General features: G+C 43.1%; 1 protein-coding gene across 2 annotated transcripts in view; it reads left to right on the forward strand.

Annotated features, from left to right (window-relative positions):
• The window catches only part of LOC107384050 (inositol 1,4,5-trisphosphate-gated calcium channel ITPR1), a 120,442-nt gene that overhangs the window by 34,602 nt on the left and 60,508 nt on the right, over nucleotides 1–25,332 (forward strand). For both annotated transcript variants that reach the window (XM_054739643.2, XM_054739639.2), the window contains exons 5-38: nucleotides 617–703; nucleotides 984–1,142; nucleotides 4,356–4,454; nucleotides 4,905–4,988; nucleotides 5,499–5,645; nucleotides 5,752–5,847; nucleotides 5,922–5,966; nucleotides 7,790–7,944; nucleotides 9,348–9,447; nucleotides 9,698–9,858; nucleotides 9,950–10,091; nucleotides 11,046–11,204; nucleotides 12,544–12,716; nucleotides 12,839–12,958; nucleotides 13,089–13,283; nucleotides 13,364–13,615; nucleotides 13,698–13,839; nucleotides 13,912–14,056; nucleotides 14,130–14,320; nucleotides 14,408–14,540; nucleotides 14,616–14,670; nucleotides 14,761–14,926; nucleotides 15,056–15,229; nucleotides 15,307–15,375; nucleotides 17,072–17,209; nucleotides 17,296–17,421; nucleotides 17,516–17,716; nucleotides 17,796–18,047; nucleotides 18,139–18,264; nucleotides 18,352–18,480; nucleotides 20,392–20,512; nucleotides 20,604–20,788; nucleotides 22,554–22,702; nucleotides 22,785–22,896. In XM_054739643.2, the coding sequence (XP_054595618.2) occupies nucleotides 617–703; nucleotides 984–1,142; nucleotides 4,356–4,454; nucleotides 4,905–4,988; nucleotides 5,499–5,645; nucleotides 5,752–5,847; nucleotides 5,922–5,966; nucleotides 7,790–7,944; nucleotides 9,348–9,447; nucleotides 9,698–9,858; nucleotides 9,950–10,091; nucleotides 11,046–11,204; nucleotides 12,544–12,716; nucleotides 12,839–12,958; nucleotides 13,089–13,283; nucleotides 13,364–13,615; nucleotides 13,698–13,839; nucleotides 13,912–14,056; nucleotides 14,130–14,320; nucleotides 14,408–14,540; nucleotides 14,616–14,670; nucleotides 14,761–14,926; nucleotides 15,056–15,229; nucleotides 15,307–15,375; nucleotides 17,072–17,209; nucleotides 17,296–17,421; nucleotides 17,516–17,716; nucleotides 17,796–18,047; nucleotides 18,139–18,264; nucleotides 18,352–18,480; nucleotides 20,392–20,512; nucleotides 20,604–20,788; nucleotides 22,554–22,702; nucleotides 22,785–22,896 (4,788 nt within the window). The remainder of the gene's footprint in view (nucleotides 1–616; nucleotides 704–983; nucleotides 1,143–4,355; nucleotides 4,455–4,904; nucleotides 4,989–5,498; nucleotides 5,646–5,751; nucleotides 5,848–5,921; nucleotides 5,967–7,789; nucleotides 7,945–9,347; nucleotides 9,448–9,697; nucleotides 9,859–9,949; nucleotides 10,092–11,045; nucleotides 11,205–12,543; nucleotides 12,717–12,838; nucleotides 12,959–13,088; nucleotides 13,284–13,363; nucleotides 13,616–13,697; nucleotides 13,840–13,911; nucleotides 14,057–14,129; nucleotides 14,321–14,407; nucleotides 14,541–14,615; nucleotides 14,671–14,760; nucleotides 14,927–15,055; nucleotides 15,230–15,306; nucleotides 15,376–17,071; nucleotides 17,210–17,295; nucleotides 17,422–17,515; nucleotides 17,717–17,795; nucleotides 18,048–18,138; nucleotides 18,265–18,351; nucleotides 18,481–20,391; nucleotides 20,513–20,603; nucleotides 20,789–22,553; nucleotides 22,703–22,784; nucleotides 22,897–25,332) is intronic.

The following is a 25,332-nucleotide window of genomic DNA, read 5'->3' on the forward strand; positions in this document are numbered from 1 at the left end:
CATCGGCAATCAACCCAAAGCAACAGCTGCTCTAGAGCAGCGGACCCTTCAAAGCAGCAGCCCCTCAAGAGCAGTAGCCATTCCAGAGCAACAGCTGCTCTAGAGCAGCAGTCACCCCAGAGCAACAGCTGTCCTAGAACAGCAGCACATTCAGAGCAGCAGTCACTCCAGAGCAACAGCTGCTCTAGAGCAGCAGTCACCCCAGAGCAACAGCTGTCCTAGAACAGCAGCACATTCAGAGCAGCAGTCACTCCAGAGCAACAGCTGCTCTAGAGCAGTAGCCCTTCCAGAGAAACAGCTGCCCCAGGCCCAGTGAGATCAGGGAGAGGGCAGAGTTGGGAAATTCTCTTGATACATATTTTAATTTTCAAATGCTTAATACTGATTCAATAATGATCTCCTCTCTCTTCCGTTTGATCAAAATAAAATGAAAGATTGAAACCTCCCTGGATTTTCCCTCACCTAAAGCTCGTCTGGTGAAATCTACATTTGTATTTAATAATTCTGTCACTTCTGCTCAGCAGCATTTTGTTTACAACTAGGTTGCCTCTTACAGCCCTTCTGTATAATGGCTACAGTTATTGCGAGATAGACTGGTTTGTTTTTGTTTTCCCAGCATGCAGCTGATCTGGAGAAGAAGCAAAACGACTCTGAAAACAAAAAGCTGCTGGGAACTGTTATACAGTATGGGAACGTCATCCAGGTTTGTTTCTGCTGCTGCTCTAAGTTATACAATTTCTGTCAGATGAAGAGCCAGAGAAGCTGCTGATTTTAAACCAATGTGCTCTGACAGGAATCGTTTTCTTCTAGACTTTAAAAGGAGTTTTAATCAGTAGTTCCTTCTGAAGGTCCTGCAACGGTTTACTGTGATTTTTGGATCTCCCTTCACTAATTTTCTGTCCAGTCATCGTCAAATGTACCAGATTTCAGATTTACTGATCAGTTTGTTCAATATGAACTCAGTTTGTGTTGTTTGTACACAGCTCCTCCACCTGAAGAGCAACAAATACCTGACGGTGAACAAACGACTGCCTGCGCTGTTGGAGAAGAACGCCATGAGGGTGATGTTGGACGTTGCTGGAAATGAAGGCTCCTGGTTTTACATACAGCCCTTCTACAAACTTCGCTCTATTGGGGACAATGTGAGTCTCCGGCTGAACCCCGATGCAAGGCGGGATCAGATGTGTTTTGTTTTATTTCTTTGGTTTAATGTTAATTTGTGATCTTTAAAGTAATATAGGGGCAGCATTATGACAATCATTTGAGGCATCTAATCTTAAAGGTCAACTTCACTGAAAAAAAGTATTTTAATGATTATTTCTGATTATAATCAGTCACTCTTGAGTTTTTCGTGCAGGCTGAACATGAAAATAATCTCCTACACCTGTCTCTGCATTAGCTGTGGTAGAAAACAGATGATGAAAGTCTAGGATTTGAAAAGCCTGACAGATCTATGTCACACTGTCACTGAGCATTCGTGCACTCACTGTTCTAGACGCGTGATGGGGAACGCTGTTGTAACGTCCAGGAAACAGCAGAGAACGTCTCAGCTAGTAGAAGCTTACCGTTAGCATTAGCAACCCCACCACATAGCAGAACTCCTTCAGGCTTGAATCATTTGTGGAGATAAAACATCAACATGAATTAGCAGTTTTAAGGAGTCAGTGGACAGGAGTTGTGTTGCTGTTATCCCATCCGAGGCGAGATATCTAAATATCTGCTGTTGACTGGGGGAAAAATTAAAGCTGCTCCCAAACTGCGTTGAGTCATCAGGGCATAGGCGTCATTTTAACCGGGGACGCCGGGGACATGTCCCCAGCAAAATTTGTGATGGGCAGCTGTGTCCCCCCCCCACTTTCAAAAAAGCCTGATGATGAGGATTTTTGTTTTACCAGCTCAGGTCTCATGGGGGGATTCAACACCCACACTTTTCCAGCTGTTTGCTAACCTCCACACCAGTCTGGTTTCTTTAGGTCGCACTCACTCTGTTTGCCTCATCTCCTTCTTCACCTCCCGCTTCTGACAGCCGATGTCGGGTTTCAAGGAGAGCAGGAGAGAGAGGGACGGAAGAGCTCGACTGAATTCATAATTTTACATCTTGACATTAGCTGTACAAAGTCTGAGTTTGATAAAGTGAAGAACAACAATTTGCAGAGGTTTATAACAGGCGCAGCGCCAGGTTTTCATTTTTGGGTGGGCCACGGTCATTTTGGACGGACCTTAATAAGCAGTGACTTAAGTGAAGCAGGCAGGTCGCGCTAGAAATTTTCGTTTAAAAAGACGTCATAAATGTTCCCCCGTCATTTTTATTTCTAAAATATAAAGTAAAAACTCACAATTTAATTTTCATTCATTTGTCATTAACATGTAGTCTATACCCGTGCGTTAAGTGGACCAACTTCCAGTAAAAGCAAAGCTTCCAGCCCACCTCTCCAAATGCGTAAAATGTGCATCAGCCGCTAGACGCATTGCGCGCACCGTCAGCTACGTCAGCCCAGACAAGAGCAGAGCAAATAGAGAAAGAATAGAGGATAATTGTGTCTGGATGTGGATGGAGATTACATTTTACTGCAACCTGATCATCATTTAAATACATAAACTATCACCTGGCTTCTAGTCCACGCTATCAGCATTATTTTAATTGGTGTGTGTGTGTGTGTGTGTGTGTGTGTGTTTTCCACTTCAAACACTGGTCTAACCAACCAGACCAGTGTGTCCAGTAACATATTAATGTTACAATTAAACTGTTTCACTTCATGTAGGCTAGGAACATGTCACCTGCCGTGGCCCGACCGCTTCTGCTCCACATAAACTTGGTGCGTGATCAAATGTCTCTACAGGTGCTTGCTGAGGTGACGAGGCTATTCTGCCTCAGACTGGATGCGTCATGCGTCTCCATATTAGAGACGGGAACAAGCGCTGTTCAGCCAGAGTTTCATAATTTCATAAAAAGAACATTTTTCCAAGTGACACATCCCTCAGAGAGACCGGGTTTCCAGACCGCTTGAGTGGGAGGAAATCTTATCGCATGCACCGTGTGTGGTTCTGCGCTGCGCTTCGAACCCCTCTGCAGATCTTCAGCCCACTGTCCACGGTGGACAGTGGGCTGAACACAGTGTCCAGTATAAAGTGTCCAACTGATGTTCTGATGGGAATCAAGTTACCTCTGCGATGTGCGTATTAAAATGTCAGCTCATCCATGCGCATCAGTGTGCGTCGGGGTAATTCTTTCAAAACAACCAGCATCCTTGAGTTTATCTGTCAAAATAAACAGTCAAATGTAAATATCTGTAACCTGCCATTTAACTGTTTTGCCTTCTTGTGAAGATTGTTGCAAAGAGAAACAACTAAACCTGATTAACCCCAGAGCCACGCGCACTGCGCTGTACTCCGTGACTGTAAATGAGGGGGAAACGATTTAATCGGATCCTTTTCTCTTCAACATGGTTTAATGTAAAGTTTCATTCAGTACAAACTTTAGTTACACCAATCTAACGAGACAGAGCCTGGATTTGTATTCTGAACAGTTTAAACATGTTTAAAACAGAGACATGCGTTACGCGTCTAAAATTCACACCTGCTCCGCTATTACGGAAATTAAACTAACAAGATGAATAGCATGAACTTATTTTAGGCACAGACAACATCCCCCACACTTTTGAAAAGCTTGCAACGTGCCTGGTCGCTCGTGTACGTCAAAGTTATCTTTCATAAGAAGATAATCAATAAATCATTTATATAAAGTGGATCCAGAAGTTGTAGCCCGTCTCTGCCTACAATATTTTGATATTTTTCACCCTGTTGGTGGTTTTACTGAGCAGGTGCCACTTTTGTCATACGTTTCTTTTTAAAACGCTGCGAGCACAAGCGTGACGCGTCAACCCGGTCTCACAGTAGACTGGGTCGGAACTGTTCAGGTTTACGCAGACAATCTTTACATTTAGAATTGGCATACAGGTGTAAAATTAATGCAGTAAAATATAAAGCATTTTATTTAAACATCCATTCATTATTTTACAAGCACAGAGAGCCGCATCAGATGGATGGAAGAGCCGCATGCGGCTCCAGAGCCGCGGGGTGCCGACCCCTGTGCTAGCCTACTTTATTGTCCCCAGCAATTTTTAAACCCCACTCAAGTGTATGGTTATTGTCGCCAGCAATTCTGAAAACAAACTGACGCCCTTGCATCAGGGACTGCAGCTAAACAAATGCTCATATGCTCAGACTGTAAACAAATGCTTTATTTATTTAATTATACACATTATGTACATAACACAATTTGAGAATATTTTAATGAAACACGTTTGAGAGGTTTCTACCTTCTTAAAAAAGCTCCTTCTACTGTCAACCTGCAGGTGGTGATCGGAGACAAGGTGGTCCTGAATCCAGTGAACGCTGGTCAGCCTCTCCACGCCAGCTCACACCAGCTTGTGGATAACCCAGGATGCAATGAGGTTTGGTTACTTCCAGTTATTCACTGTTGTGACTGCTGGTGGCTGCCTGAGCGCAGGCTTAGATGGTGTCCTACAGACTGAGTCACCATGGCTAAAGTTCACTTTGGTTTTTCTCTCCTAGTGCAGCATTAATTTCTGATACTTATCTTATAAAGAAATAAATTAGACAATATGGTCCATTTTTCTCCATGTTCAATTCAGTGGGATTTTATGATTGTTTAATTTGAAGCATCTGTTAGGATAAAAAGGAAATCACATTTTTGTGGCCTTTGCTTGAAGTTATTTTTAGATTTGTTGTTTTTATTAAATATCAGTAATTTGATTCTATTTAATGTATTTTTTCTGTTATTTAAAAAGTTTCTAGTCTTGGATATTTGATCCTTGTTGCACTGCTGCCAGTGTGTCTTTAAATTAAACCCGCAGTCACGTCCAACTCCGTCTGCTTTTCAGGTGAACTCTGTCAACTGCAACACCAGCTGGAAGATCGTCTTGTTCATGAAGTGGAGCGACAACCAGGAGTTTGTCCTAAAAGGAGTGAGTTACTCAATAACTAGCTTAAAACCTTCATTTTTATCATGATGTCTTGATGCAAATCACATGATTGTTTTTATTTACTGCATATTTTATAATATGTGTCAAATACATTTGGAAATAAATGCATAGATGAACCATTTTTAGCACCAAGGTGAGGCATATAAAATGTTCTTATTTTCTTCTAAACTGAAAAGCATGCTTTTCTTTTTCATCTGTAGTTGTTGCATAAGATCACTCATCAGATCTGAGTGGGCTGCTTGCGTTGTTTGTTTCCATTTTAGTTTTACCCGTCAAAAGATCCTCCTCACAATGAAACTGCTGTTTAATCGCTCTGCACCAGGAGCTTTCTACTGTAGCTTAATATTCCTTTAATAAAATATGCAGCTAACTGTATATCTGATCTAGAGCTCTCACTCCAGAGACCTTAGACTGTTGTTTCTTAGACCCAGATCATTTTTGTTTTTGGGCCCACATGAGTTGTCTAATTTGGACCCTTGTCCTTTTGTCCAGGGTGATGTTGTGCGGTTATTTCACGCAGAGCAGGAAAAGTTCCTCACGTGTGACGATCACCGAAAAAAACAGTATGTGTTTCTTCGCACCACCGGGCGGCAATCTGCCACCTCAGCAACCAGCAGCAAAGCATTGTGGGAGATAGAGGTGAGCAGGAGGGGTTTTAAACCTGCTGATTTGATCCATTTGTGCTGAGGTCAAAACTCCAGAAGCAGCATAAAGTACGGCTGTAAATCTGTTTTGGTGAAATCAGGTCGTTCAGCACGATCCGTGCAGAGGTGGTGCCGGGTACTGGAACAGCTTGTTCAGGTTCAAACACCTGGCCACTGGACACTACCTGGCTGCAGAGGTCAGTCTGTTCATCAGCTTGTGGGACTGTTTGTAAACATTCAGAAGTTAACACCTGTTTTCTGTTTTTTGCAGGTGAACCCAGAGTTTGAAGAGGAGTGCCTTGATCCTCGTCGTTCTGTAAGAAAACCATCCTAAAAAACTCACTTTTCTTCTAGTGTCCGTGTGAATGATAGCATGGGAGGGCAGCAGCTCCCCCTTGTGGTGGCTTACGATGGATGCAATTTAAAGGGATGGTTCAGATCTTTCAAAATCTCTATGATTTCTATGGAAAGGCCATGAACAGTTATGATCTTACCATTCCTAGGCAGGTCTTTTAATGAGTTTGGAGAAACAAATAATTCAGCCAAATTCCCAGAGCAGGTACATCAAAGCATCTGAGCTAAGTAGGTTTATATCAGCTGTCGTACATGTAGCACCCTACTGCTCCGTCCGTTGTTACTGGAACAAGAACTTCTAGTGCGTTCAATTTGTCCTCGGTACTCGGAAATCCCCACCTCCGAGTAGGAAAAATCAAATTAAACACCCCGCCACGTCAGATCTCCCAGTCTGAAACTCGGAAAATTTTCACAACCCCGACTTCGAGAGCCAAAATGGCAGTTCTCCGTATCAACAACAGTAGTTTTGCTTGAAATGTGTTTATTTTACAAGACACACTTATAAGAGTGCATCTAAATCAATGTTATATGTAGCGCCTGCAACTCCAAGCTGAACAATTTAAGTGTTGTTTTAGATCGTCTTTGTCTCTCTTCGAATATTTTTTGAAGATGAGCTTTATGTGTGTTTATGAGTCGTCCGTGTTCGTTTTTGAGGCCGTCGCCTTATTGGAATCCCGACTTGTCCGTCTCCGGCAACCAGAACGCTGTTAACTCGGGTGTGACGTCATTCCTAGTTCCGAGTTTCGACTTCTGAGGAAAATCGAATGCACCCTTAATCTGACTGGTGTGGTGTCTTTTTGGGCTAGTTGATTTCTGCTATTCTTATTGGCATATGAACCATAAGAATTATTATGTAATCCCAAACAACATTTGAATGAAAAAATATATTAATAGCAAAAACCTAAAAAAAGGAAATGCTCAGCAGAAAATTACACATCAGGAAATGCAAATACAGGGCAATGCCCTTAATACTGGAAGTTAAATGTCTCCAGGCTTAAAATATAAACCACTTGGTGTTTTTTTTTCTTTCAGTCTTTTGCATTTTGTTTCTTATAACATGATTTTTATGAAGTCAAACTAAACAAGTTCTACAACAATCAGAATTCTACTTTTGGCATTAACAGAACTCCGTACTCACTGACAAACACCTGCTAGTCGCTACAGGAACGTAAGAAAGGAACATTGTACAACTCCCATGATCAAATGCTTCAAATCTAAGGCTTAGTTACCATGTGGCATCCATTTAGGCAGACAAACGCTATTATTGTTGGATAAATAATACTGCTAAAAGCTTTTGGAGCAGGCCAACCCCTTCTTCAGCTTTCTCTATATTAGAAGATTTCAAACTGTTTCCAGTGCAGCTGAAACGTACATAGAAACATCATGTTGTGCAACTTTTCTAATGGTTTCATTCATTTAAAATGTATAAAACCCTAATTTTTACTAGCTGATAACTGCGTTGATATATTTTCTACCACTAGATGGCATATTTTGTCTGTCAGTGTTTTAATTATTTGCCCCAGCATGCTGTTCTGTGTACAAAAACCTTATTTTGCTTTCCTGCTTCTTCAAATAAATAAAAACAGGAAACAAAAAGGATGTAACATAAAACGGATTTTGATGACAATCGATGACACCAAGGTTAGGTCAAATCTTAGTTTCTTAAATGATTATTTCCCCATTTTAAAAACATCTCTGCCTCTAAAATGCTAACCATCAGCTTGTCAGACTATCTTGTTGTTCTACAAGTTTCTGATCAGGATTAATTTGTGTTTTTTTCTTCAGCTTGACTCGGATCATGAAGCCTTGCGAGCCCGCTTGAAGAACACCCAAGATAAAGTCATGTACACACTAGTGTCGGTCCCTGATGGGAACGACATCTCTTCGATATTTGAACTTGACCCTACCATCTTAAGAGGCGGGGACTCTCTTGTGCCCAGGTAGGGAGGTAAACACAAATGACTGGTTTTGGAAAAACACAAATGAATGGTCTGAGTTCTGATCTGTCACTTTTTCCTTTGAATATCAAACAGCAGACTCATTACCAAAAAGGGGACTTCCACTGTTTATTATTCCGTTGTGATGTGTTTATAAAATATTCTTAGAGAAACCTGACATGAGGCCGGTTCTTGTGAGGGTTTTTTACAGAATCTTAGGGTTGGGTCCATGTTGGTGGCTTATGTGTGGCTCTACGCTGCTGAAAACAAAATAATTATTGTAAGGTGAGTCCTGTTTGTGGGACAGGATGTGTTCTTTCACAAGTGCTGCAAAATAAACAGACACACACAGTTTCATTAGACGGGCTAGAGGAAGTTGTGGTAAGAAAAGCAGAAGTCCAATGTCCCGGTGAGAGATGGGGTTAGTGTGACTAGGAAGGTCAGCCATTCATTTGCCAGTAATGGAGACTAATTCCATCTTGGAAGACCATATTTAGAACATTGTACCGGTGTTTATCACAAACGTTCTACAGGATAGTGAAAACATCTGGAGAGAGCTCCGAGTCGAACGACTGCTCCTCCTCATCGTAAAGACCCAGCTGAGGTGGTCCAGGTGTCTCCTGGTCTCCTCCCTCTGGAGGTTCTGGGGTGTGTTTTCTAGGACAGGTGGGGAATCCTGGTCCCTCAAGGGCAGGTTTCCAGCATGTTTTAGTTGTTACCTAGTTCCAACTCATTTGGTTTGATTCAGCAGGCGATTAACAGGCTTCTGCATGAGCTGCCAAACAGGTGATTCAACTGCTGAATCAGGTGTGTTGAAGCAGAAAAACAACTAAAACATGCTGGAAACCAGCCCTCAAGGACCAGGGTTCCTCATCCCTGTTCTAGGAGGAGCCCCAGAACTCACTTTAGGGATCATTATTCCTCTCTGGCCCAGGAATGCTTTGGGATTTCCCAGGAGGAGCTGGAGAGGGTGATGCCTGGGTTCCCCTCCTGGACCTGGTACCTCCACAGCCCCACATTGCATAAGCAGTAGAAAAGGCACAGACTGATCAGAAAAAATGCTTGATCTAATAGTATAAATGTTTTTCATGTCTTAAAATTCCCTTTCCTGGCTCTTTGTATGTTCAGGTCTCTCCTAAAAACAGTCAAGTCTTGTTTTTTCTACAGCAAATCTGTTTTTGTGTCTCTGAACTTGGAATAAGTTTTGAATTCAGTCTCAAGAGGATGCTATATTCGGAGGATGAATAGATGCTTGTATTACAGTCACGGTGAAACAGAGAATATGGAGTACCTGTGTAATAATTAATATGTTTTATTTAATACGTCTGTTTTTAATTCTGGTATTTGTGATCCAAGTGTAAACCAAAGCATTCAAATGAACCCTAAAACACCTCCTTTCTTTTCAGAAACTCCTATGTTCGCCTCAGACATTTGTGCACGAATACGTGGGTGCACAGCACCAACCAGCCAATAGATAAGGAGGAAGAGAAGCCCGTCATGCTGCGTGTGAGCAACAGTTCCTGCTTCTAGGCTAAAGTTTATACAGCAGATTTTCTATTAGTGACTCATTGAAGCATTTCTTAGTGATTAAAAACCTGAAACTGCTCTGGGACAATGTTCAAACTCCCGTTTTCTGTTAAAACAACAAGAATGTCAGCAGACCTCTTTATGGACTTTATAGAAATAAATTGTAAATGTTCCAGAATATCTTGCTCTCCTTTATAAATATAAAGTTGTACATTCTTCCCGATTTCAGATCGGCACATCTGCTCTCAAAGAAGACAAAGAGGCGTTTGCCATCGTTCCCGTCTCGCCAGCTGAAGTCAGAGACCTTGATTTTGCAAACGATGCCAGTAAAGTTCTGGCGTCCATCGCTGGAAAGCTGGAGAAAGGAACCATCACGCAGAATGAGAGGAGGTGTGAAAGCACGCTTTAATGCAGTGCTGTACATGTTTCTCTGATCTGAACGGTTGTTATTGTGGTTCTTTGTGCGTGTCTGCGTTTTCAGGGCCGTTACCAAACTTCTAGAGGATTTGGTGTTCTTCGTGGTGGACATTCCTAACAATGGACAAGATGTTCTGGAGATCATGGTGAACAAACCCAACAGGGAGAGACAGAAACTCATGAGAGAACAGAATATTCTCAAACAGGTGATGTATTAAACCAAGAAAAGCAACTATGTTTATCTCGTCTCGTCTTCCTCCGCTTATCCGGGTCCGGGTCGCGGGAGAAGCATCCCAACTAGGGAGCTCCAGACCGTCCTCTCCCCAGCCACCTCCACCAGTTCCTCCGACAGTACCCCAAGGCGTTCCCGTACCAGATTGGAGATGTAACCTCTCCAACATGTCCTGGGTCGACCCGGGGGACTCCTGCCGGCAGGACATGCCCGAAACACCTCCCCAGGGAGGCGTCCAGGAGGCATCCTGACCAGATGCCCAAACCACCTCAACTGGCTCCTTTCGATCCGGAGGAGCAGCGGTTCTACTCCGAGTCCCTCCCGAATGTCCGAGCTCCTCACCCTATCTCTAAGGCTGAGCCCGGCCACCCTACGGAGGAAACTCATTTCGGCCGCTTGTATCCGCGATCTCGTTCTTTCGGTCATTACCCAAAGCTCATGACCATAGGTGAGGATTGGGACGTAGATCGACCGGTAAATCGAGAGCCTGGCTTTCTGGCTCAGCTCCCTCTTCACCACGACAGATCGGCTCAGCGTCCGCATCACTGCAGACGCCGAACCAATCCGCCTGTCGATCTCCCGATCCCTCCTACCCTCACTCGTGAACAAGACCCCGAGATACTTAAACTCCTCCACTTGAGGTAGGACCTCTCCCCCGACCCGGAGGTGGCAAGCCACCCTTTTCCGGTCGAGAACCATGGTCTCAGATTTGGAGGTGCTGATCCTCATCCCAGCCGCTTCACATTCGGCCGCGAATAAACTATGTTTATGTTTATTTATTTGGCAGATGCTTTTATCCAAAGCGACTTACAATTTATAACCTATAGGGCATGTTGTGATCACATAGTTTAATCGTCCTGACCTCTGATCCTTGTAACCGTCTCAAAGTGCTGCATCTTCACTCGTTACCATCAGATTTATTCTTTAGATCTTTAAGCTGCTGCAGGCCCCGTTCACAGACTGTGGAGACGGACCCATGCTGCGACTGGAGGAGCTGGCTGACCAGCGCCACGCCCCCTTCAGACACATCTGCCGGCTGTGTTACCGAGTTTTACGTCACTCTCAGCAGGATTACCGCAAGAACCAGGTAGAACTTCAGTGGAAGTGAACACATGCACATGCAGACACCGTCAAAAACAAAACCTTTAGTTCTTCAAAGGGGCGTTATGGAAGTTTGACAGCCAAAACATGTATAGAAATAATAAATTTCTTCTTCATACATTCTCCTGCAATGCCCTGGTCCTGTAGAATGAGCCCTGGCATTTTTACTGTGATTGCCTGTTTTTCTGTAAAATCACAGAAAAATAGAGCTGCTCGGGTCGAGCAGGCTGCTTCATGCGCGATCACACTCAGGCATAGCCCTCCGAACCATTCTTTGAACGTTGTTTCAGCTGTCATCAAGGATATAAACGTTACAGATACAATGGACGTCATTGGTGCTTTAACTCGCCTAGTAAGACGTCGGCCGTTCGTGCCGAAGACCCGGGTTCGATTCTGGGTGTGAACGTAGTTTATTTAGAGTTTCTTTTTTACATTAATGGTATATTTTTTTTACAGTAAGATGCCCAAATTTTTATTTTAGACTCGCCGAACGGCATTGAATTCACAGATAAAAAAGATGTGGGTTCAACTTTCATTTTGGAACAGTTATTCAAGCAAGGGAAGGGAACGATCTGAGCATGCAGGAGGACTGACCCATCTTAAACCTTTGTCGGCTGTGCTGAAGAGAAAGGTACAGAACCAAATTATTTAATTAATTAGCTGCGCGTTCTCCTGCCCTCTGTCCACCCCCCCCCCCCCCCCCCCCACACACACACACACACACAAGGGGCTGTCTCAGCTGTTATTTTTGTTGAGGAGTGTGCACGTACAGCATGCGCGCCTCGTGCACGAGCCTACTATTGAAGCTGCTGTTACGCTTCTGGCCTGAGGGGGCAATCGCGAGCATAAAAATTCAAAACTCCGTAAAGTCCCTTTCAACAGCAGACATTAAAATGTCATAAAGTCTACTTTAGGAAATAAAAAAAAACGTTCCCAAACTTTGTCAAATAAACTTGGTCATTTCTACAGGTTGTTTTTTTAATGAAAACTACTAAATAAACAGACATCGTAAGAACTACTGCAGAAGCATGATTTAAGAGATCAAAACAAACAGATGTTGACAGATTGATGAGTGTGTTTCTTTGTATACTGGCACTGCACAACAATCCTTTTCTCTGAGAAAAAAACGGATCTTTTACATCTTTCAAATACTAATTTAAATTATTTAAATTAGTATTTTAAAGCGGCTTCCTGCCATATGTGAATGTTTTGTGTTTTCTGCATGAGGTCATTATTGTTCAGAATAACACGTTCAGTTAAACTAAAGGATCTTAAAGATTTGTAAGAGTGTGTTTATGTCCTGTTGTCCTTTTTCTGTCTTCCAGGAGTATATCGCCAAGCAGTTTCGCTTCATGCAGAAACAGATCGGCTATGATGTTCTGGCCGAAGACACGATCACGGCTCTCCTTCACAACAACCGGAAGCTGCTGGAGAAACACATCACAGCTGCAGAGATCGACACGTTTGTGAACCTGGTCCGCAAGAACCGCGAGCCGAGGTTCGTGTTTTTTAATCAGATCCAGCGTCATCATCTGGAGATCTGATGATAATCTGCTGAAATGATAACATCAGAGACTTGGGAAAAGTTCTAGTTAGACTGAAGAACTCCTGTTTCTCCAGATTCTTGGACTACCTGTCAGACTTGTGTGTGTCGACGAATAAGTCCATCCCTGTGACACAAGAGCTCATCTGTACTGCAGTTCTGGATCCAGCAAACGCCGACATCCTCATAGAAACAAAGTGAGTCCCGATAGTCTAATTATACCATTTTTTTAATTTCATTAAGATGCTAATACTATAAAGTCCTGATCAGCAAAATCAAACATATAATTTTCTATATCTAACCCTTCAATACCGCTCCCATTTGTAGACTGGTGCTATCCAGGTTTGAGATCGAGGGAGTGCAGCCTGGAGAGAACTCTGTGGAGTCTGAGGAGGATGAGGAGGAGGTGTGGTTGTTCTGGAAGGACAGCAATAAGGAGATCCGCAGTAAAAGCGTCAGGGAGATGGCTCAGGATGCCAAGGAGGGCCAGAAGGAGGACAAGGAAGTGATCAGTTACTACAGGTAATGACTCAAGTTCATGTGTTGGAAGACCATTTGTTCAATGGGTCACTGATTTGTACACCCCCCCCCCCCCCCCCCAGGTACCAGTTAAACCTGTTTGCCAGGATGTGTTTGGACCGTCAGTATCTGGCAATCAACAAGATCTCTGGCCAACTGGATGTCGACCTGATTTTGAGATGCATGTCTGACGAGGACCTGCCCTACGACCTGCGAGCCTCGTTCTGCAGGTTGATGCTCCACATGCACGTGGACCGAGACCCTCAGGAGCAGGTCACACCGGTCAAATACGCCCGGCTGTGGTCCGAGATCCCCTCTGAAATTGCCATTAAAGAGTACAAGAGCAGCTCAAGATGTAAAGCAAATCTTTTGTCCATCTTCTTGGGTGGTTTATTTGTTTACTTCTGTTTTTTGTAGCTATGACAACGACGGGATGTCTAAAGATGAAATTAAGGAGCGATTCTTCCAGACTATGGAGTTTGTAGAAACCTACCTCAGAGACGTGGTGCGTCAGAACATCCCTTTTGCAAACAAAGAAAAGAACAAACTCACCTTTGAGGTCAGTCTGGAACGATCTCACACAACAAAAAATACTCAGAGCAGCTAAAGGCTAAACATTCCCTTCTTTTAGGTGGTGAACCTGGCTAGGAACCTGATCTATTTTGGCTTCTACAACTTTATTGATCTGCTCAGACTCACCAAGTTCCTGCTGAATATTCTGGATTGTGTCCATGTGAACACCATTTTCCCTTTCACCAACGTGGGAGAGGGAGGAGGTAAAGAAAGGGCCCTGAGTGTGTGAGTGGAGGGCAGGGATCTGATAAATGAAGTGTATGCGTGTGTGTTTAGTTTCTGGCAGTACTGTGATGAGGTCCATTCATGGCGTTGGAGAGCTGATGTCCCAAGTGGTCCTGAGCGGTTTTCTTCCCACACCTTCAATCCCACGTCCAGACGGAGACGCAGCGAACACACAGGTTGAACCGGAGAAGGAGGACATTCTGGTCATGGACACCAAACTTAAGATAATTGAGATCTTGCAGGTGAATCTCATTTAATGTTCCACTCATATTAAACCAACGTGTCTAATAAATGTTTAATATTTGTTGTTTTTCTTCTCCACCCTGTAGTTTATCCTGAATGTCCGCCTGGACTACCGGATCTCCTGTCTGCTCTCCATCTTCAAGAGAGAGTTTGATGAGAGTAACCCGCAGAATGAGATGCCTTTATCTGGAGCAGGAGAGAACTCGTATAACATGCCTGGTCAGATTAACACTGAGATGGATGCTAATGGAGGAATAGTGTCGTCTGTTTTTTATTAACTTCTTACACCTGCAGGGGCTTTGGATTTCGAACACATAGAGGAGCAGGCAGAGGGGATCTTTGGTGGAAGGTTGTTTAAGCTTACATTCAGAAGGAATCTCGGACATTGAGTCTGAAAAGGATTTGCTCTTATTTGAGAGTGTGTTTTGTTTGTGTGCAGCGAAGAGAACACCCCGCTGGACCTGGACGATCAAGGAGGACGGACCTTTTTAAGGGTCCTACTCCACTTAACCATGCACGACTATCCTCCTCTGGTGTCCCGAGCTCTGCAGCTGCTGTTCAGGCATTTCAGCCAGAGACAGGAGGTCCTTCAGTCGTTTAAGCAGGTTAGCCCTGCTGAACTCAGTGGAAACTACAGTCTAGTCACTCTATTCATATACTTCCTGTAATGGTTTAGTAAGATCTGCGTAGTTTGGTGTCATCTTTATTCATGATCTTCACCTTCTGTCCATCAGGTGCAGCTGCTGGTCACCAGCCACGATGTGGAAAATTACAAACAGATAAAGTCGGACTTGGACCAACTGCGTTCTATCGTGGAGAAGTCTGAGCTCTGGGTTTATAAGAGGCAGGGCCCAGATGAGGGCATGGACGCAGCGGAGATGCTCGCTGCTGATACGGACCATAAGAAGGTTCAGCAGGGTTTATATTATAATACTTGCATTACCTCAAGGTTGTGTTCACTAAGATTTTATTTTGTCTTCTGCAGGAGGACTCGGGGAACAAACCAAAGAAGGCAGAAAGCACAAGCAGTTACAACTACAGAGTCCTAAAGGAGGTAACTGTGTTGATGCTATTTACATGTATGTACACATTCTTGTGTTTTGGAATTAGCAAAAGTATACAAATAAATAAACAACATAAAATATTGACGAGTTCTGCATCATGTCTGATTCATTCCGATAACACATATTGCAGTTATGAACAATAAATTGTAATTAGAAACAGAGACGTGTCCTTGTTTTACACAAGAAACACTGTGATGCTATGTTGTTGGTGTTTTTAGGTTGCTGTTTGTCGGGTGTCAAACTTTGCTAGTGTTCTAGAAGAAAGTGTTTATTTGAGACCTGAATGAAATGTTTTGGTAGCTGGAGTGCATTTTGAATGTGAAACAAACGGCTTTGCCAAGCTGAAAGTCGGTTAGGAGAATTGTGTGAACTGTTTCCTTGTCCGGGGATCGGACTGCCACCCGATCCACATTGCACCGGACCCTTCATGTTCCTCCTGCGGGTGGTGGGTCCACAGTTGAATGAGCCCATGTATCCGATTCGGGCTGGGCCCGGCCGGGCCCCACGGGCGAAAGCCCAGCCACCAGGCGCTCGCTCACGGGCCCCAACCCCAGGCCTGGCTCCAGGGTGGGACCTTGGTAACCCTCCGGGCCGGGTACTCCGACTCTTTGATAGTTCATCCATGAAAGATCCTCTGAACCATTCTTTGTCTCACCCTTCACCTAAGACCAATTTGTCATGGGAGACCCTACCAGGGGCACAAAGTGCCCCAGACAACATAGCTCCTAGGATCATTAGGGCACTCAAACTCCTCCACCACGATAAGGTGACGGTTCAAGGAGGAGCTCTTGCTGGGTAGGTTCGCGGCCGAGTGTGAAGCGGCTGGGATGAGGATCAGCACCTCCAAATCTGAGACCATGGTTCTCGACCGGAAAAGGGTGGCTTGCCAACTCCGGGTCGGGGGAGAGGTCCTACCTCAAGGGGAGGAGTTTAAGTATCTCGGGGTCTTGTTCACGAGTGAGGGTAGGAGGGATCGGGAGATCGACAGGCGGATTGGTTCAGCGTCTGCAGTGATGCGGACGCTGAACCAATCTGTCGTGGTGAAGAGGGAGCTGAGCCAGAAAGCCAGGCTCTCGATTTACCAGTCGATCTACGTCCCAATCCTCACCTATGGTCATGAGCTTTGGGTAATAACCGAAAGAACGAGATCGCGGATACAAGAGGCCGAAATGAGTTTCCTCCGTAGGGTGGCCGGGCTCAGCCTTAGAGATAGGGTGAGGAGCTCGGACATTCGGGAGGGACTCGGAGTAGAACTACTGCTCCTCCGGATCGAAAGGAGCCAGTTGAGGTGGTTTGGGCATCTGGTCAGGATGCCTCCTGGACGCTTCCCTGGGGAGGTGTTTCAGGCATGTCCTGCCGGCAGAAGGCCCCCGGGTCGACCCAGGACACGTTGGAGAGGTTACATCTCCAATCTGGTCCGGGAACGCCTTGGGGTCCTGCCGGAGGAGCTGGTGGAGGTGGCCGGAAAGAGGACGGTCTGGAGCTCCCTAGTTGGGATGCTGCCCCCGCGACCCGGACCCAGATAAGCGGAGGAAGACGATGACAGTGTGAACTGTTTTGCAAAAGTGACCTAAGTATTGAGAAATGTGTCCTAGCGTCTGTAAAAAAACTGTAATAGGCTGTTTTTCTTAATAAAAGCTTTTCTTTACATGTGTAAATTGTTTTTTCCTCATTCTTACATCATAGATCCTGCTGCGTCTCAGCAAGTTGTGTGTCCAAGAAGGTGTCTCTGGCAGGAAGAACAAGAAGCAGCAGCAGAGGCTGCTGAGGAACATGGGGGCCCACGCTGTTGTTCTTGAGCTGCTGCAGATCCCCTATGAAAAGGTGTTGGGTTTAAATTCACTGATGATTGTGTGTGCATGTGATTTAGTGAACAAAGTTTTAGGTCACATATGATTTTGTTTTCACAGGGAGAAGATCTGCGCATGCAGGATATTATGAAGCTTGCTCATCAGTTTCTGCAGAACTTCTGTGCAGGAAACCTACAGAACCAAGCGCTCCTCCATAAACACGTGAACCTTTTCCTGAACCCAGGGGTCAGTTGTCTCTCCTGATCATAAATTGCTTAAAATCAGCGGAAACCCTTGACCTTTGACTCTCAAATTTGTCTCCTCCTCTATTTGTGTTCAGATCTTGGAAGCCATCACCATGCAGCACATCTTCACAAACAACTACCAGCTGTGCTGTGAGATCAACGAGCGTGTGGTCCAGCACTTTGTCCACTGCATCGAAACGCACGGCCGCAACGTGCAGTACCTCAAGTTCCTGCAGATTGTTGTCAAAGCAGAGAACAAGTTCATTAAAAAGTGTCAGGACATCATTATGGCAGAGGTGGGCCTCATTTCCACGTGTCTGTAATGTCTGCGACTTCTCTTCAGCTCCTCATCTCATCTTTTGTTTCTTCACGCAGCTGGTAAACGCAGGAGAAGATGTTCTGGTCTTCTACAATGACCGCGCTTCTTTCCAGACTCTGGTCCAGATGATGCGATCGGAGAGGGATCGAATGGATGAGAACAGTCCGCTGAAGTACCACATTCACCTGGTGGAGCTGCTGGCCGTCTGCACCGAGGGTAAGAACGTCTACACGGAGATAAAGTGCAACTCCCTTCTACCGCTTGATGACATTGTGCGGATCGTCACCCATGAAGACTGCATCCCTGAGGTGAGAGGAGCCTCTAATGTAGATGTTCTGAGGGTTTGATTCTAGTCCTGCTTTGTTTTGATAACCAGAACCACGGTTATCAATCTTTCAGGTGAAGATCGCCTACATCAACTTTCTCAACCACTGCTACGTGGACACGGAGGTCGAAATGAAAGAGATCTACACCTCCAACCACATGTGGAAACTCTTTGATAATTTCCTGGTTGACATGTGCAGAGTAAGAAAGGCCCAGTTTACTTGACCAATGAAATAAGAAGCTCAGCAGAAACGGGAAAAGTTATCATGATCCTGCTGTTGTGTTCAGGTGTGCAACAACACAAGTGATCGGAAGCACGCAGACACCATTCTGGAGAATTATGTGACGGCGACGATTATGGGCATCATTACCACCTTCTTCAGCTCTCCTTTCTCTGATCAGAGCACGAGCCTGCAGGTACCCGCGTTACATCAGCAGCTATAGCCAAAACAACAGGAAGAATGTCACTTCCTTGTGTTTGCATGCATAACTTTTGGGTAACAAAAAAACAGATGTATCATTTGTGTTTGTTGCTTGCAGTATTTTATTTATTGATCCGTTCTAATTGGGGGATGATCATCACACTCAGCTCAGTATTTAACCCCTTCCGTTTCTCAGCTCCCAACTTCAACCGCACAAGTCAGAAGTCAAAGCAAAAATAGAACTTTTGGAAAACAAATTAGCATAAAACATTTTTTATGCCTCTTAACCCCCAGAGACCCACGGTTGTAATATTACAACATCAGATTTAAGTCTACAAAAATAAACCTTCCCCATTTTTTTTTCTTTTTAAAACCACATTTACATTGCTAATAGGTCCTATTGTTCAGTTCTGCAACGCTATTGACTGTTAAAATGTGTAAGTAGGCCTGTTTAGCTGGCCTCCTAGAACAACATGTGTAAGGTTAAAAAAGATTTTGCAGTTTTCTAAATTTGGGTCTCTGGGGGTTAACAACATCCTAACATAGCTGTAAATATAATGTGGAGATAAAACAAAACAAATGAAAAAAGTAATTATTTTCCATTTGTTTATAAACCTCTGCCGATAACACAGTTGTCGGTCTCACCGAGCTGCCACACTTCTGCACTTCCCTGGGTCCTCCATTCATCACACACTCACGTATTTAGCAACAGAACTCCACTGGTGTGAGAGGTTTGCCGTTTAATAATATCAGAGAAGGAGAAACAGCGGCTGCTACCACTTCAGCTTTACAACAAACTACCTGAGTCCAAAAAAGAAAATCACCATTTGAAGTCACGGACAACGTAAGGTGTTTGGACCTGGAAAACGGCAACTGGTGTTTAGCACCATCTCGTTTCCTGGGACATTGCAGGTTTCCGTTTCTGGCAGACCTGGCCTAGGGGTGAGTGCTCCGTGACCGTGTTTGCGTTCAAAGCCTAGCTTGTTTCCTTTTGTTTTTGAGTGCTAATTCAGTATCATTAGATCTACAGTTGACTCTGAGAAAATTAATTAGTAATGCTTTAGTAGAGCTCTAAAGTTTAAATCTAAACTGAAAATCTTATTTTGCGAGTTTATGCCCAGTAAACCCAAATCAGTGTTGACAATAAAAACAACCATCTTGTTTGAAATAAGAACCTTTTAGTTGGTGTCTAAAAACTTCAGTCCAGATGTCTTTGGTCATCCTATTACAATAATGTGTTTTAAGAGTAATTTGATGCATAAGGATGCATAAAATATTGATGTCATAGCACCGATTTTCATAAAATCCTCTGATTTTGATATATTCGTCTCAAAGTTTTGTTGTTTCGAGTTAGTGTCTGACATTTTGTAGCCAAGAGAACTTACAACAGATTCATCATACTAAAAATGTGAGATTCTTTAGCAAGTAGCTAGGATTATAATTTCTACCATATCTAGCATGTATAATATTCCTGTTTGGGATCCTTTTGTGAACATTTGTCTCACAGCAAATAAATTAGATATTTGGATGTTTGCATCTGTTTCATCTTGACTATTTTCTATACATCTATAACTTCTTATTTCTTCTTCATTATGCATTGCTAGAATAAACATTTCAGGTGTTTGTTTGAATATATGTTCTAACAAGAAACTAATTTTCCCCTGCAGAGTAAGAACAATGCAGCAGGTGTTTGCTGAGTGAGATTTTGGGTGGAAGAAAAATCACAAATGTAGTAAATTATGAATTTGTCAGTGATCTAATAGAAGGTTCTATTCCTCTAAGCTCATATAAGGTGTTATTTTGAAGTGCTAAACTGCAGATTGTTTGGACAATTAAAGGCAGGTGGATAACTTTCAGAACTACTAACTAGAAGCGAAATACTAATCCAACTTGTTTGTTTTCTCAGACCAGGCAGCCAGTCTTTGTGCAGCTGCTGCAGGCGGTGCTGAGGGTCTATCACTGCAGCTGGTTGATGACGGTACAGAAGGGTTATGTTGAGAACTGCATCAAAGTGCTTTCAAATGTTGGTAAGATCAAAGCATTTGCCAAGCACCCACTTCATGCTCTTTTTTTAAATTCAGCATTAATGCCTTCTGAAATGTGCACGTCTTTCTGCAGCCAAAAGCAGATCGATAGCCATCCCAGTGGACCTGGACAATCAGGTGAACAACCTGTTTGTGAAATCCAATAGCCTTGTGCACAAAACAGCCATGAGTTGGAGAATGTCTGTTCGCAACCCTAGCCGCAGGGATTCTGTGGTGACTGCATCAAAGGACTGCAGGAACATCATCGAGAGGCTACAGGTACAGCTGCAACTATCGATTATTTTCATAATCGATTAATCTGTCGATTATTTTTACCATTAATCAGTTTCTGTTAATAATCTACAAAGTAATCCGCAGCAGAGAATCTGGAAAGAAGTCATTATTTTTTACAATTGTATGTTTTAAAGCTGTGAAACACCTCGCAGCACACTTTGTTTCTTAGACAAAATTACACAAAATAAACATTTCTCCTATTTCTTTCTCATTTAAACACTCTCAAAGTTAAAACTTTTGTAGATTTTAAAGCATACAACTATTCCACGTTTTATTCATCCGCACCCCGCTCATCGACATCTTTTTCCACGTAGTTGTCCTTTTTCGAGTGAGGAACATAGTTATGGCTTTGTGCTGTTTTTCTCTGGATGAGCACATTCTTATAAACAGACGTGCTAAATTTGGCACGCAACATCTAGTCAGTTAGCAGTAGAGCACAACGAACGTTAGTACGCTACAAAGATACTGTGTAAAAATGTACTATAACAAACTCAGCGAAACTGCTAAGTCACAAAAAGTGATCTGCATTTTAGTGAGGGACCACTGCTTATTTTCTTATCAGGTGGAAGTTATTTACCAGGCTGGCTCTTCCGCTGCATCAACTCCGAAATGTTTTCGTCTCAGATGTTCATTTAGAGAAGTCGTGCTTCCATGCCACGCAAGATCGTTTTGGAATATCTTGCAGGTCACCCGTCTTTTCGCTGCACCTAGAGTGAAGTGCTCCCATACTTGTGATGTTTTGTTTGGGTTTTTCTTCAGTTTTATCGTTTCTGTTTTTCTCCTGTACCTTTTCCGCCATCTTACTCAGTGTGAGCATGTGCATCTGCCATGTGCATGGTATGTCATTAAAAACTAAGGCACCTATAGAGAGCCTAAGTCTCCTCCCTTTCCGGTCAGCTCATGGGTCCTCGGAAGAACGAAAAAATGAATGCAAGTCAACGGGGCTAAAAATGCAATTTTCTAATCCGCTTTGCCTTACGCCCTGGATATGTTGAACTGCAATTTAAATGAAAAGTAATGATGGGTGTTTCGACCATGCCAGTCACATACTTTCAGATTTGTCAGCTTGTAAAAGTTTGTAATTAGCATGACTACACACCAGAAATCGGCACGTCACATACGTCACCACCCCTAGCGTAGTTTTCTCCGTGTCTGGTTCGATGACGTCACTTTCATGATTCGCATTTGTTGTCCTGAACTTATTTTCACACAAAACCTAAAATAACGTTTCCCCCTGTTCGAAAATAAGCACGTTCTTGGTATCAAAATGCGTCTTTAAAATTCACGGAAATCATATGTGAAATTTATGGCACATAACGGGATTAGAAAATTGCGGTTTTGGCCCCATTGACTTGCATTCATTTTTTCGTTGACTTAGGCTCCCTACTCCGTTGCGTCTTTGCACACAAACCTAAAATAACTTTTGCAGTCGTTTGAAAATAAGTGCATTCTTGGCATCAAAATGGGTCTTTAAAAGTCACGAACATCCACTGGTAGATTAGTGGCTCATTACTGCCACACACTGGCTGCAAATTTAACAGATTGTAACCGATGTAACAGATTGTTAAAAATAAAAGACCGCTTATGGTAAAAGACGATTATAAAACAACTAATCAATGACTAAATAAGTTGTCAACTATTTTAATAATCGATTAAATCGATTAGTTGTTTCAGCTCTAGTTTGTTGTAACTCATACATGTTCATTTCAACATGTATGAAAGAAGTTGCTGTTTTTATCCTGTGACATAGGACATCGTGGCAGCTCTGGAGGACCGTCAGTCTCCACTGGTCCAAGCAGAGCTGTCGGTCCTGGTGGACGTGCTGCATCGACCTGAGTTGCTCTTCCCCGAAAACACAGACTCACGCAAGAAGTGTGAGAGTGGAGGTTTTATATGCAAGTAAGATATGCAGATAATTGTGTGTTTAGCAGCTTAATTTATGGTTCCTAAATGAGACTTGATGACTGATTTATATGTGCAGGCTGATCAAGCATACCAAGCAGCTGGTGGAAGAAAATGAGGAGAAATTGTGCATCAAGGTTCTGCAGACGCTTCGGGAGATGATGACAAAAGACAGAGGTTATGGAGAGAAGGTAGGACACGCTGCCAAGCACAGTTACGATCACATAGTCGTGGTTGGTCTTAGTGTTTAGCTTTAAATTCTATTCTGTACACCGATTGGCCATCAGAGAAAAACACAAGCAGTCTATGTCTGCCACTAAGAAACCCCTTAGCTGTCCTAGTTCTGCCCTCCGTCACACCAGATTGCTTGCCCATCCATTTTGTTTTCGTATACATCAGCTCTTGGTTCCAGCTCATCCTGGGGTTTCCTAAGGTGTTTCCAGACCAAAAAGAATTTCTGAGCCTACCCAGATTACAATCCCTATGACTATAGATTATGGTTAGAATGTAGACAGACTATTAAAACTGCAATGGTTAATCTACAAAACAAGCTAGCTTTTAAACACAAACTCTGTCACAGAACTCTCACTCCTCCCATTGGCTATCATTCCTAGACCTGAGAGGCCTGAAGTGGGAATGCACATTGCCACATTAAACAAGAGAGCGCTAAACACGAGTCACAGTTTTCCAGGAGCAAATATCTTTTGTTGTCCATGACTTCAAATGGTGTTTTTCTTTTTGGGACTCTTGTAGTTTGTCCTAAAGTTGAAATGGTAGCAGCTGGCTGTTTCTTCATCTCTGATAAAATTGGGCGGGAACCTCTCACACCAGCTACATTTGCAAATGAGTGAGTGACGAAATAAATGTGAAAGTGCGGTTGTCCGGTGAGACAACCAGATGGTCAAATTGTTGGTTTCAGCCCAAGCCTTGTTATTGACTGACGTTTTTAGACAAAGGTGAAAAAAACCACTTCATTTTTTTGTTTTTGTTTTGTTTTTCATCTCTACAAAATATTTATCAAACTATTTGTATAGCACTTTTCATATACAAAAAATACAGTTCAAAGTGCTTTACAGGTTAAAATCATCCCATAAAACCCATAATCCCATCTTTTCCCCAAAAATAAAAAAATAATTATGACAGTTGCACCCCCCCCCCCCCCCCCCCCCCCCAAAAAAAAAAAAGATAAATCCCACAACCCATATCCTAAGGAACACACACATACACACACACTGTCAGGTTCGGAGCAGGAGTAGGACCCAAAATGCAGAGCTCCAGACGACATGAGGCAGGAGTAATTGAAAAAAGGTAGAATCCTTTATTTTGGGAAATAATACAAAAATCACGGTGTAGCGTTGTGGTTTATGCTCTTTTATGAAAGAGGAACCATTCTACATGTTAATTTGTGACATTAATTTTATTAAATTAATAACCAAATTGTATAGTTTTAAGAAGACTCAAAGGTTGTTTTCATCCATAAACTGTCGATAATATCCGTGGGTCTGTGTTTCAGTTCAATGAAGAAACAAGTTTGACAATTAAAAGTTTTAATTCTTCAAATTAAACTAATGATTTTGAAATTGACAAACAGGAAATAACAATCAACATTGGCAACTTTGTGGGACAATCTTTAACAGTTGATATGCTGTTCTTGCTCAAATAGACCTTGTGGTGAATGAAGATTGAGAGTGATATGATGTGATTATGGATGCGTGTGTGCAAAGTGTAGTGAGAAATGAACATGAGGTGAGATGAATGCGTGTGTGCATCTGATTTTGCTTCAGGAAGAAACAGGTGTCTGAGTGAAAAGTGATGGTTTGAATAAACTTAGGTTTAGTTGGAAAAGATGCATCAAAACGCTATCTGCCGTGTTCTGCCTCACCGAAAATCGGACCCCCTGTTGGACCCGGGACGTCACCTTAGGATGATGTTTCATCCAGGGCACCTTGGCTGGCAAAGAAGACAAAGATGCGCCACAAACCGGTCCAGAGTTGCCCTCGGTACACGTTGATGGTAAAGCGTTTTGTTGATGCGCTTTCTTAAGTTAATTCACTCAGAAATCAAAGACTCTGGACGAGTCTGCGTTAGCAGTTGCAATTCAGCTGTCCTGTCTGGCTTGGCAGGAACCGCGTGAGGGGGGGAGAAACGAGCCAACCGGCTCTGTCCCCCCTTCGGTTTCTTCAGGTCCTCTCTTTCGTTGTCAAGCACGAACTGAATCAAAAGACTGAAACTTACCAAAAGCCTTTCTCTTCTCAAAGCAAACGTGTGCGTCAGCAAATGTGTTTTGGAGTTTACTGTGAGAATCTGTGTGTGGGTGTGTTTGAGTGTGTGTGTGCTTGAGTGTGTGTGTGAAGGTCGGTAACAAACATCCTCAAACATTATCTAATTAAGTATGGATTCATTAATCCATTATAATTACCCAAAGCATAAGAATCATTCATTTGATTAAAACACATTTATAATGAGCAAAATGATAATGGTTATTCTTTAACATTAAAATAGAGAAAAGGAATTTTTAAGACTTGTTATGTTATGACTACTTGTCCATGAGAACTCCTTCTTCTGGTACTGCAGGTGGCAGATGTTATGGTTTCCAGCAGACTCTTGCAGACTTCATGTCTGCAAAG

The sequence above is a fragment of the Nothobranchius furzeri genome, chromosome 3 (assembly GCF_043380555.1).
Source record: "Nothobranchius furzeri strain GRZ-AD chromosome 3, NfurGRZ-RIMD1, whole genome shotgun sequence".
Lineage (NCBI taxonomy): Eukaryota > Metazoa > Chordata > Actinopteri > Cyprinodontiformes > Nothobranchiidae > Nothobranchius > Nothobranchius furzeri.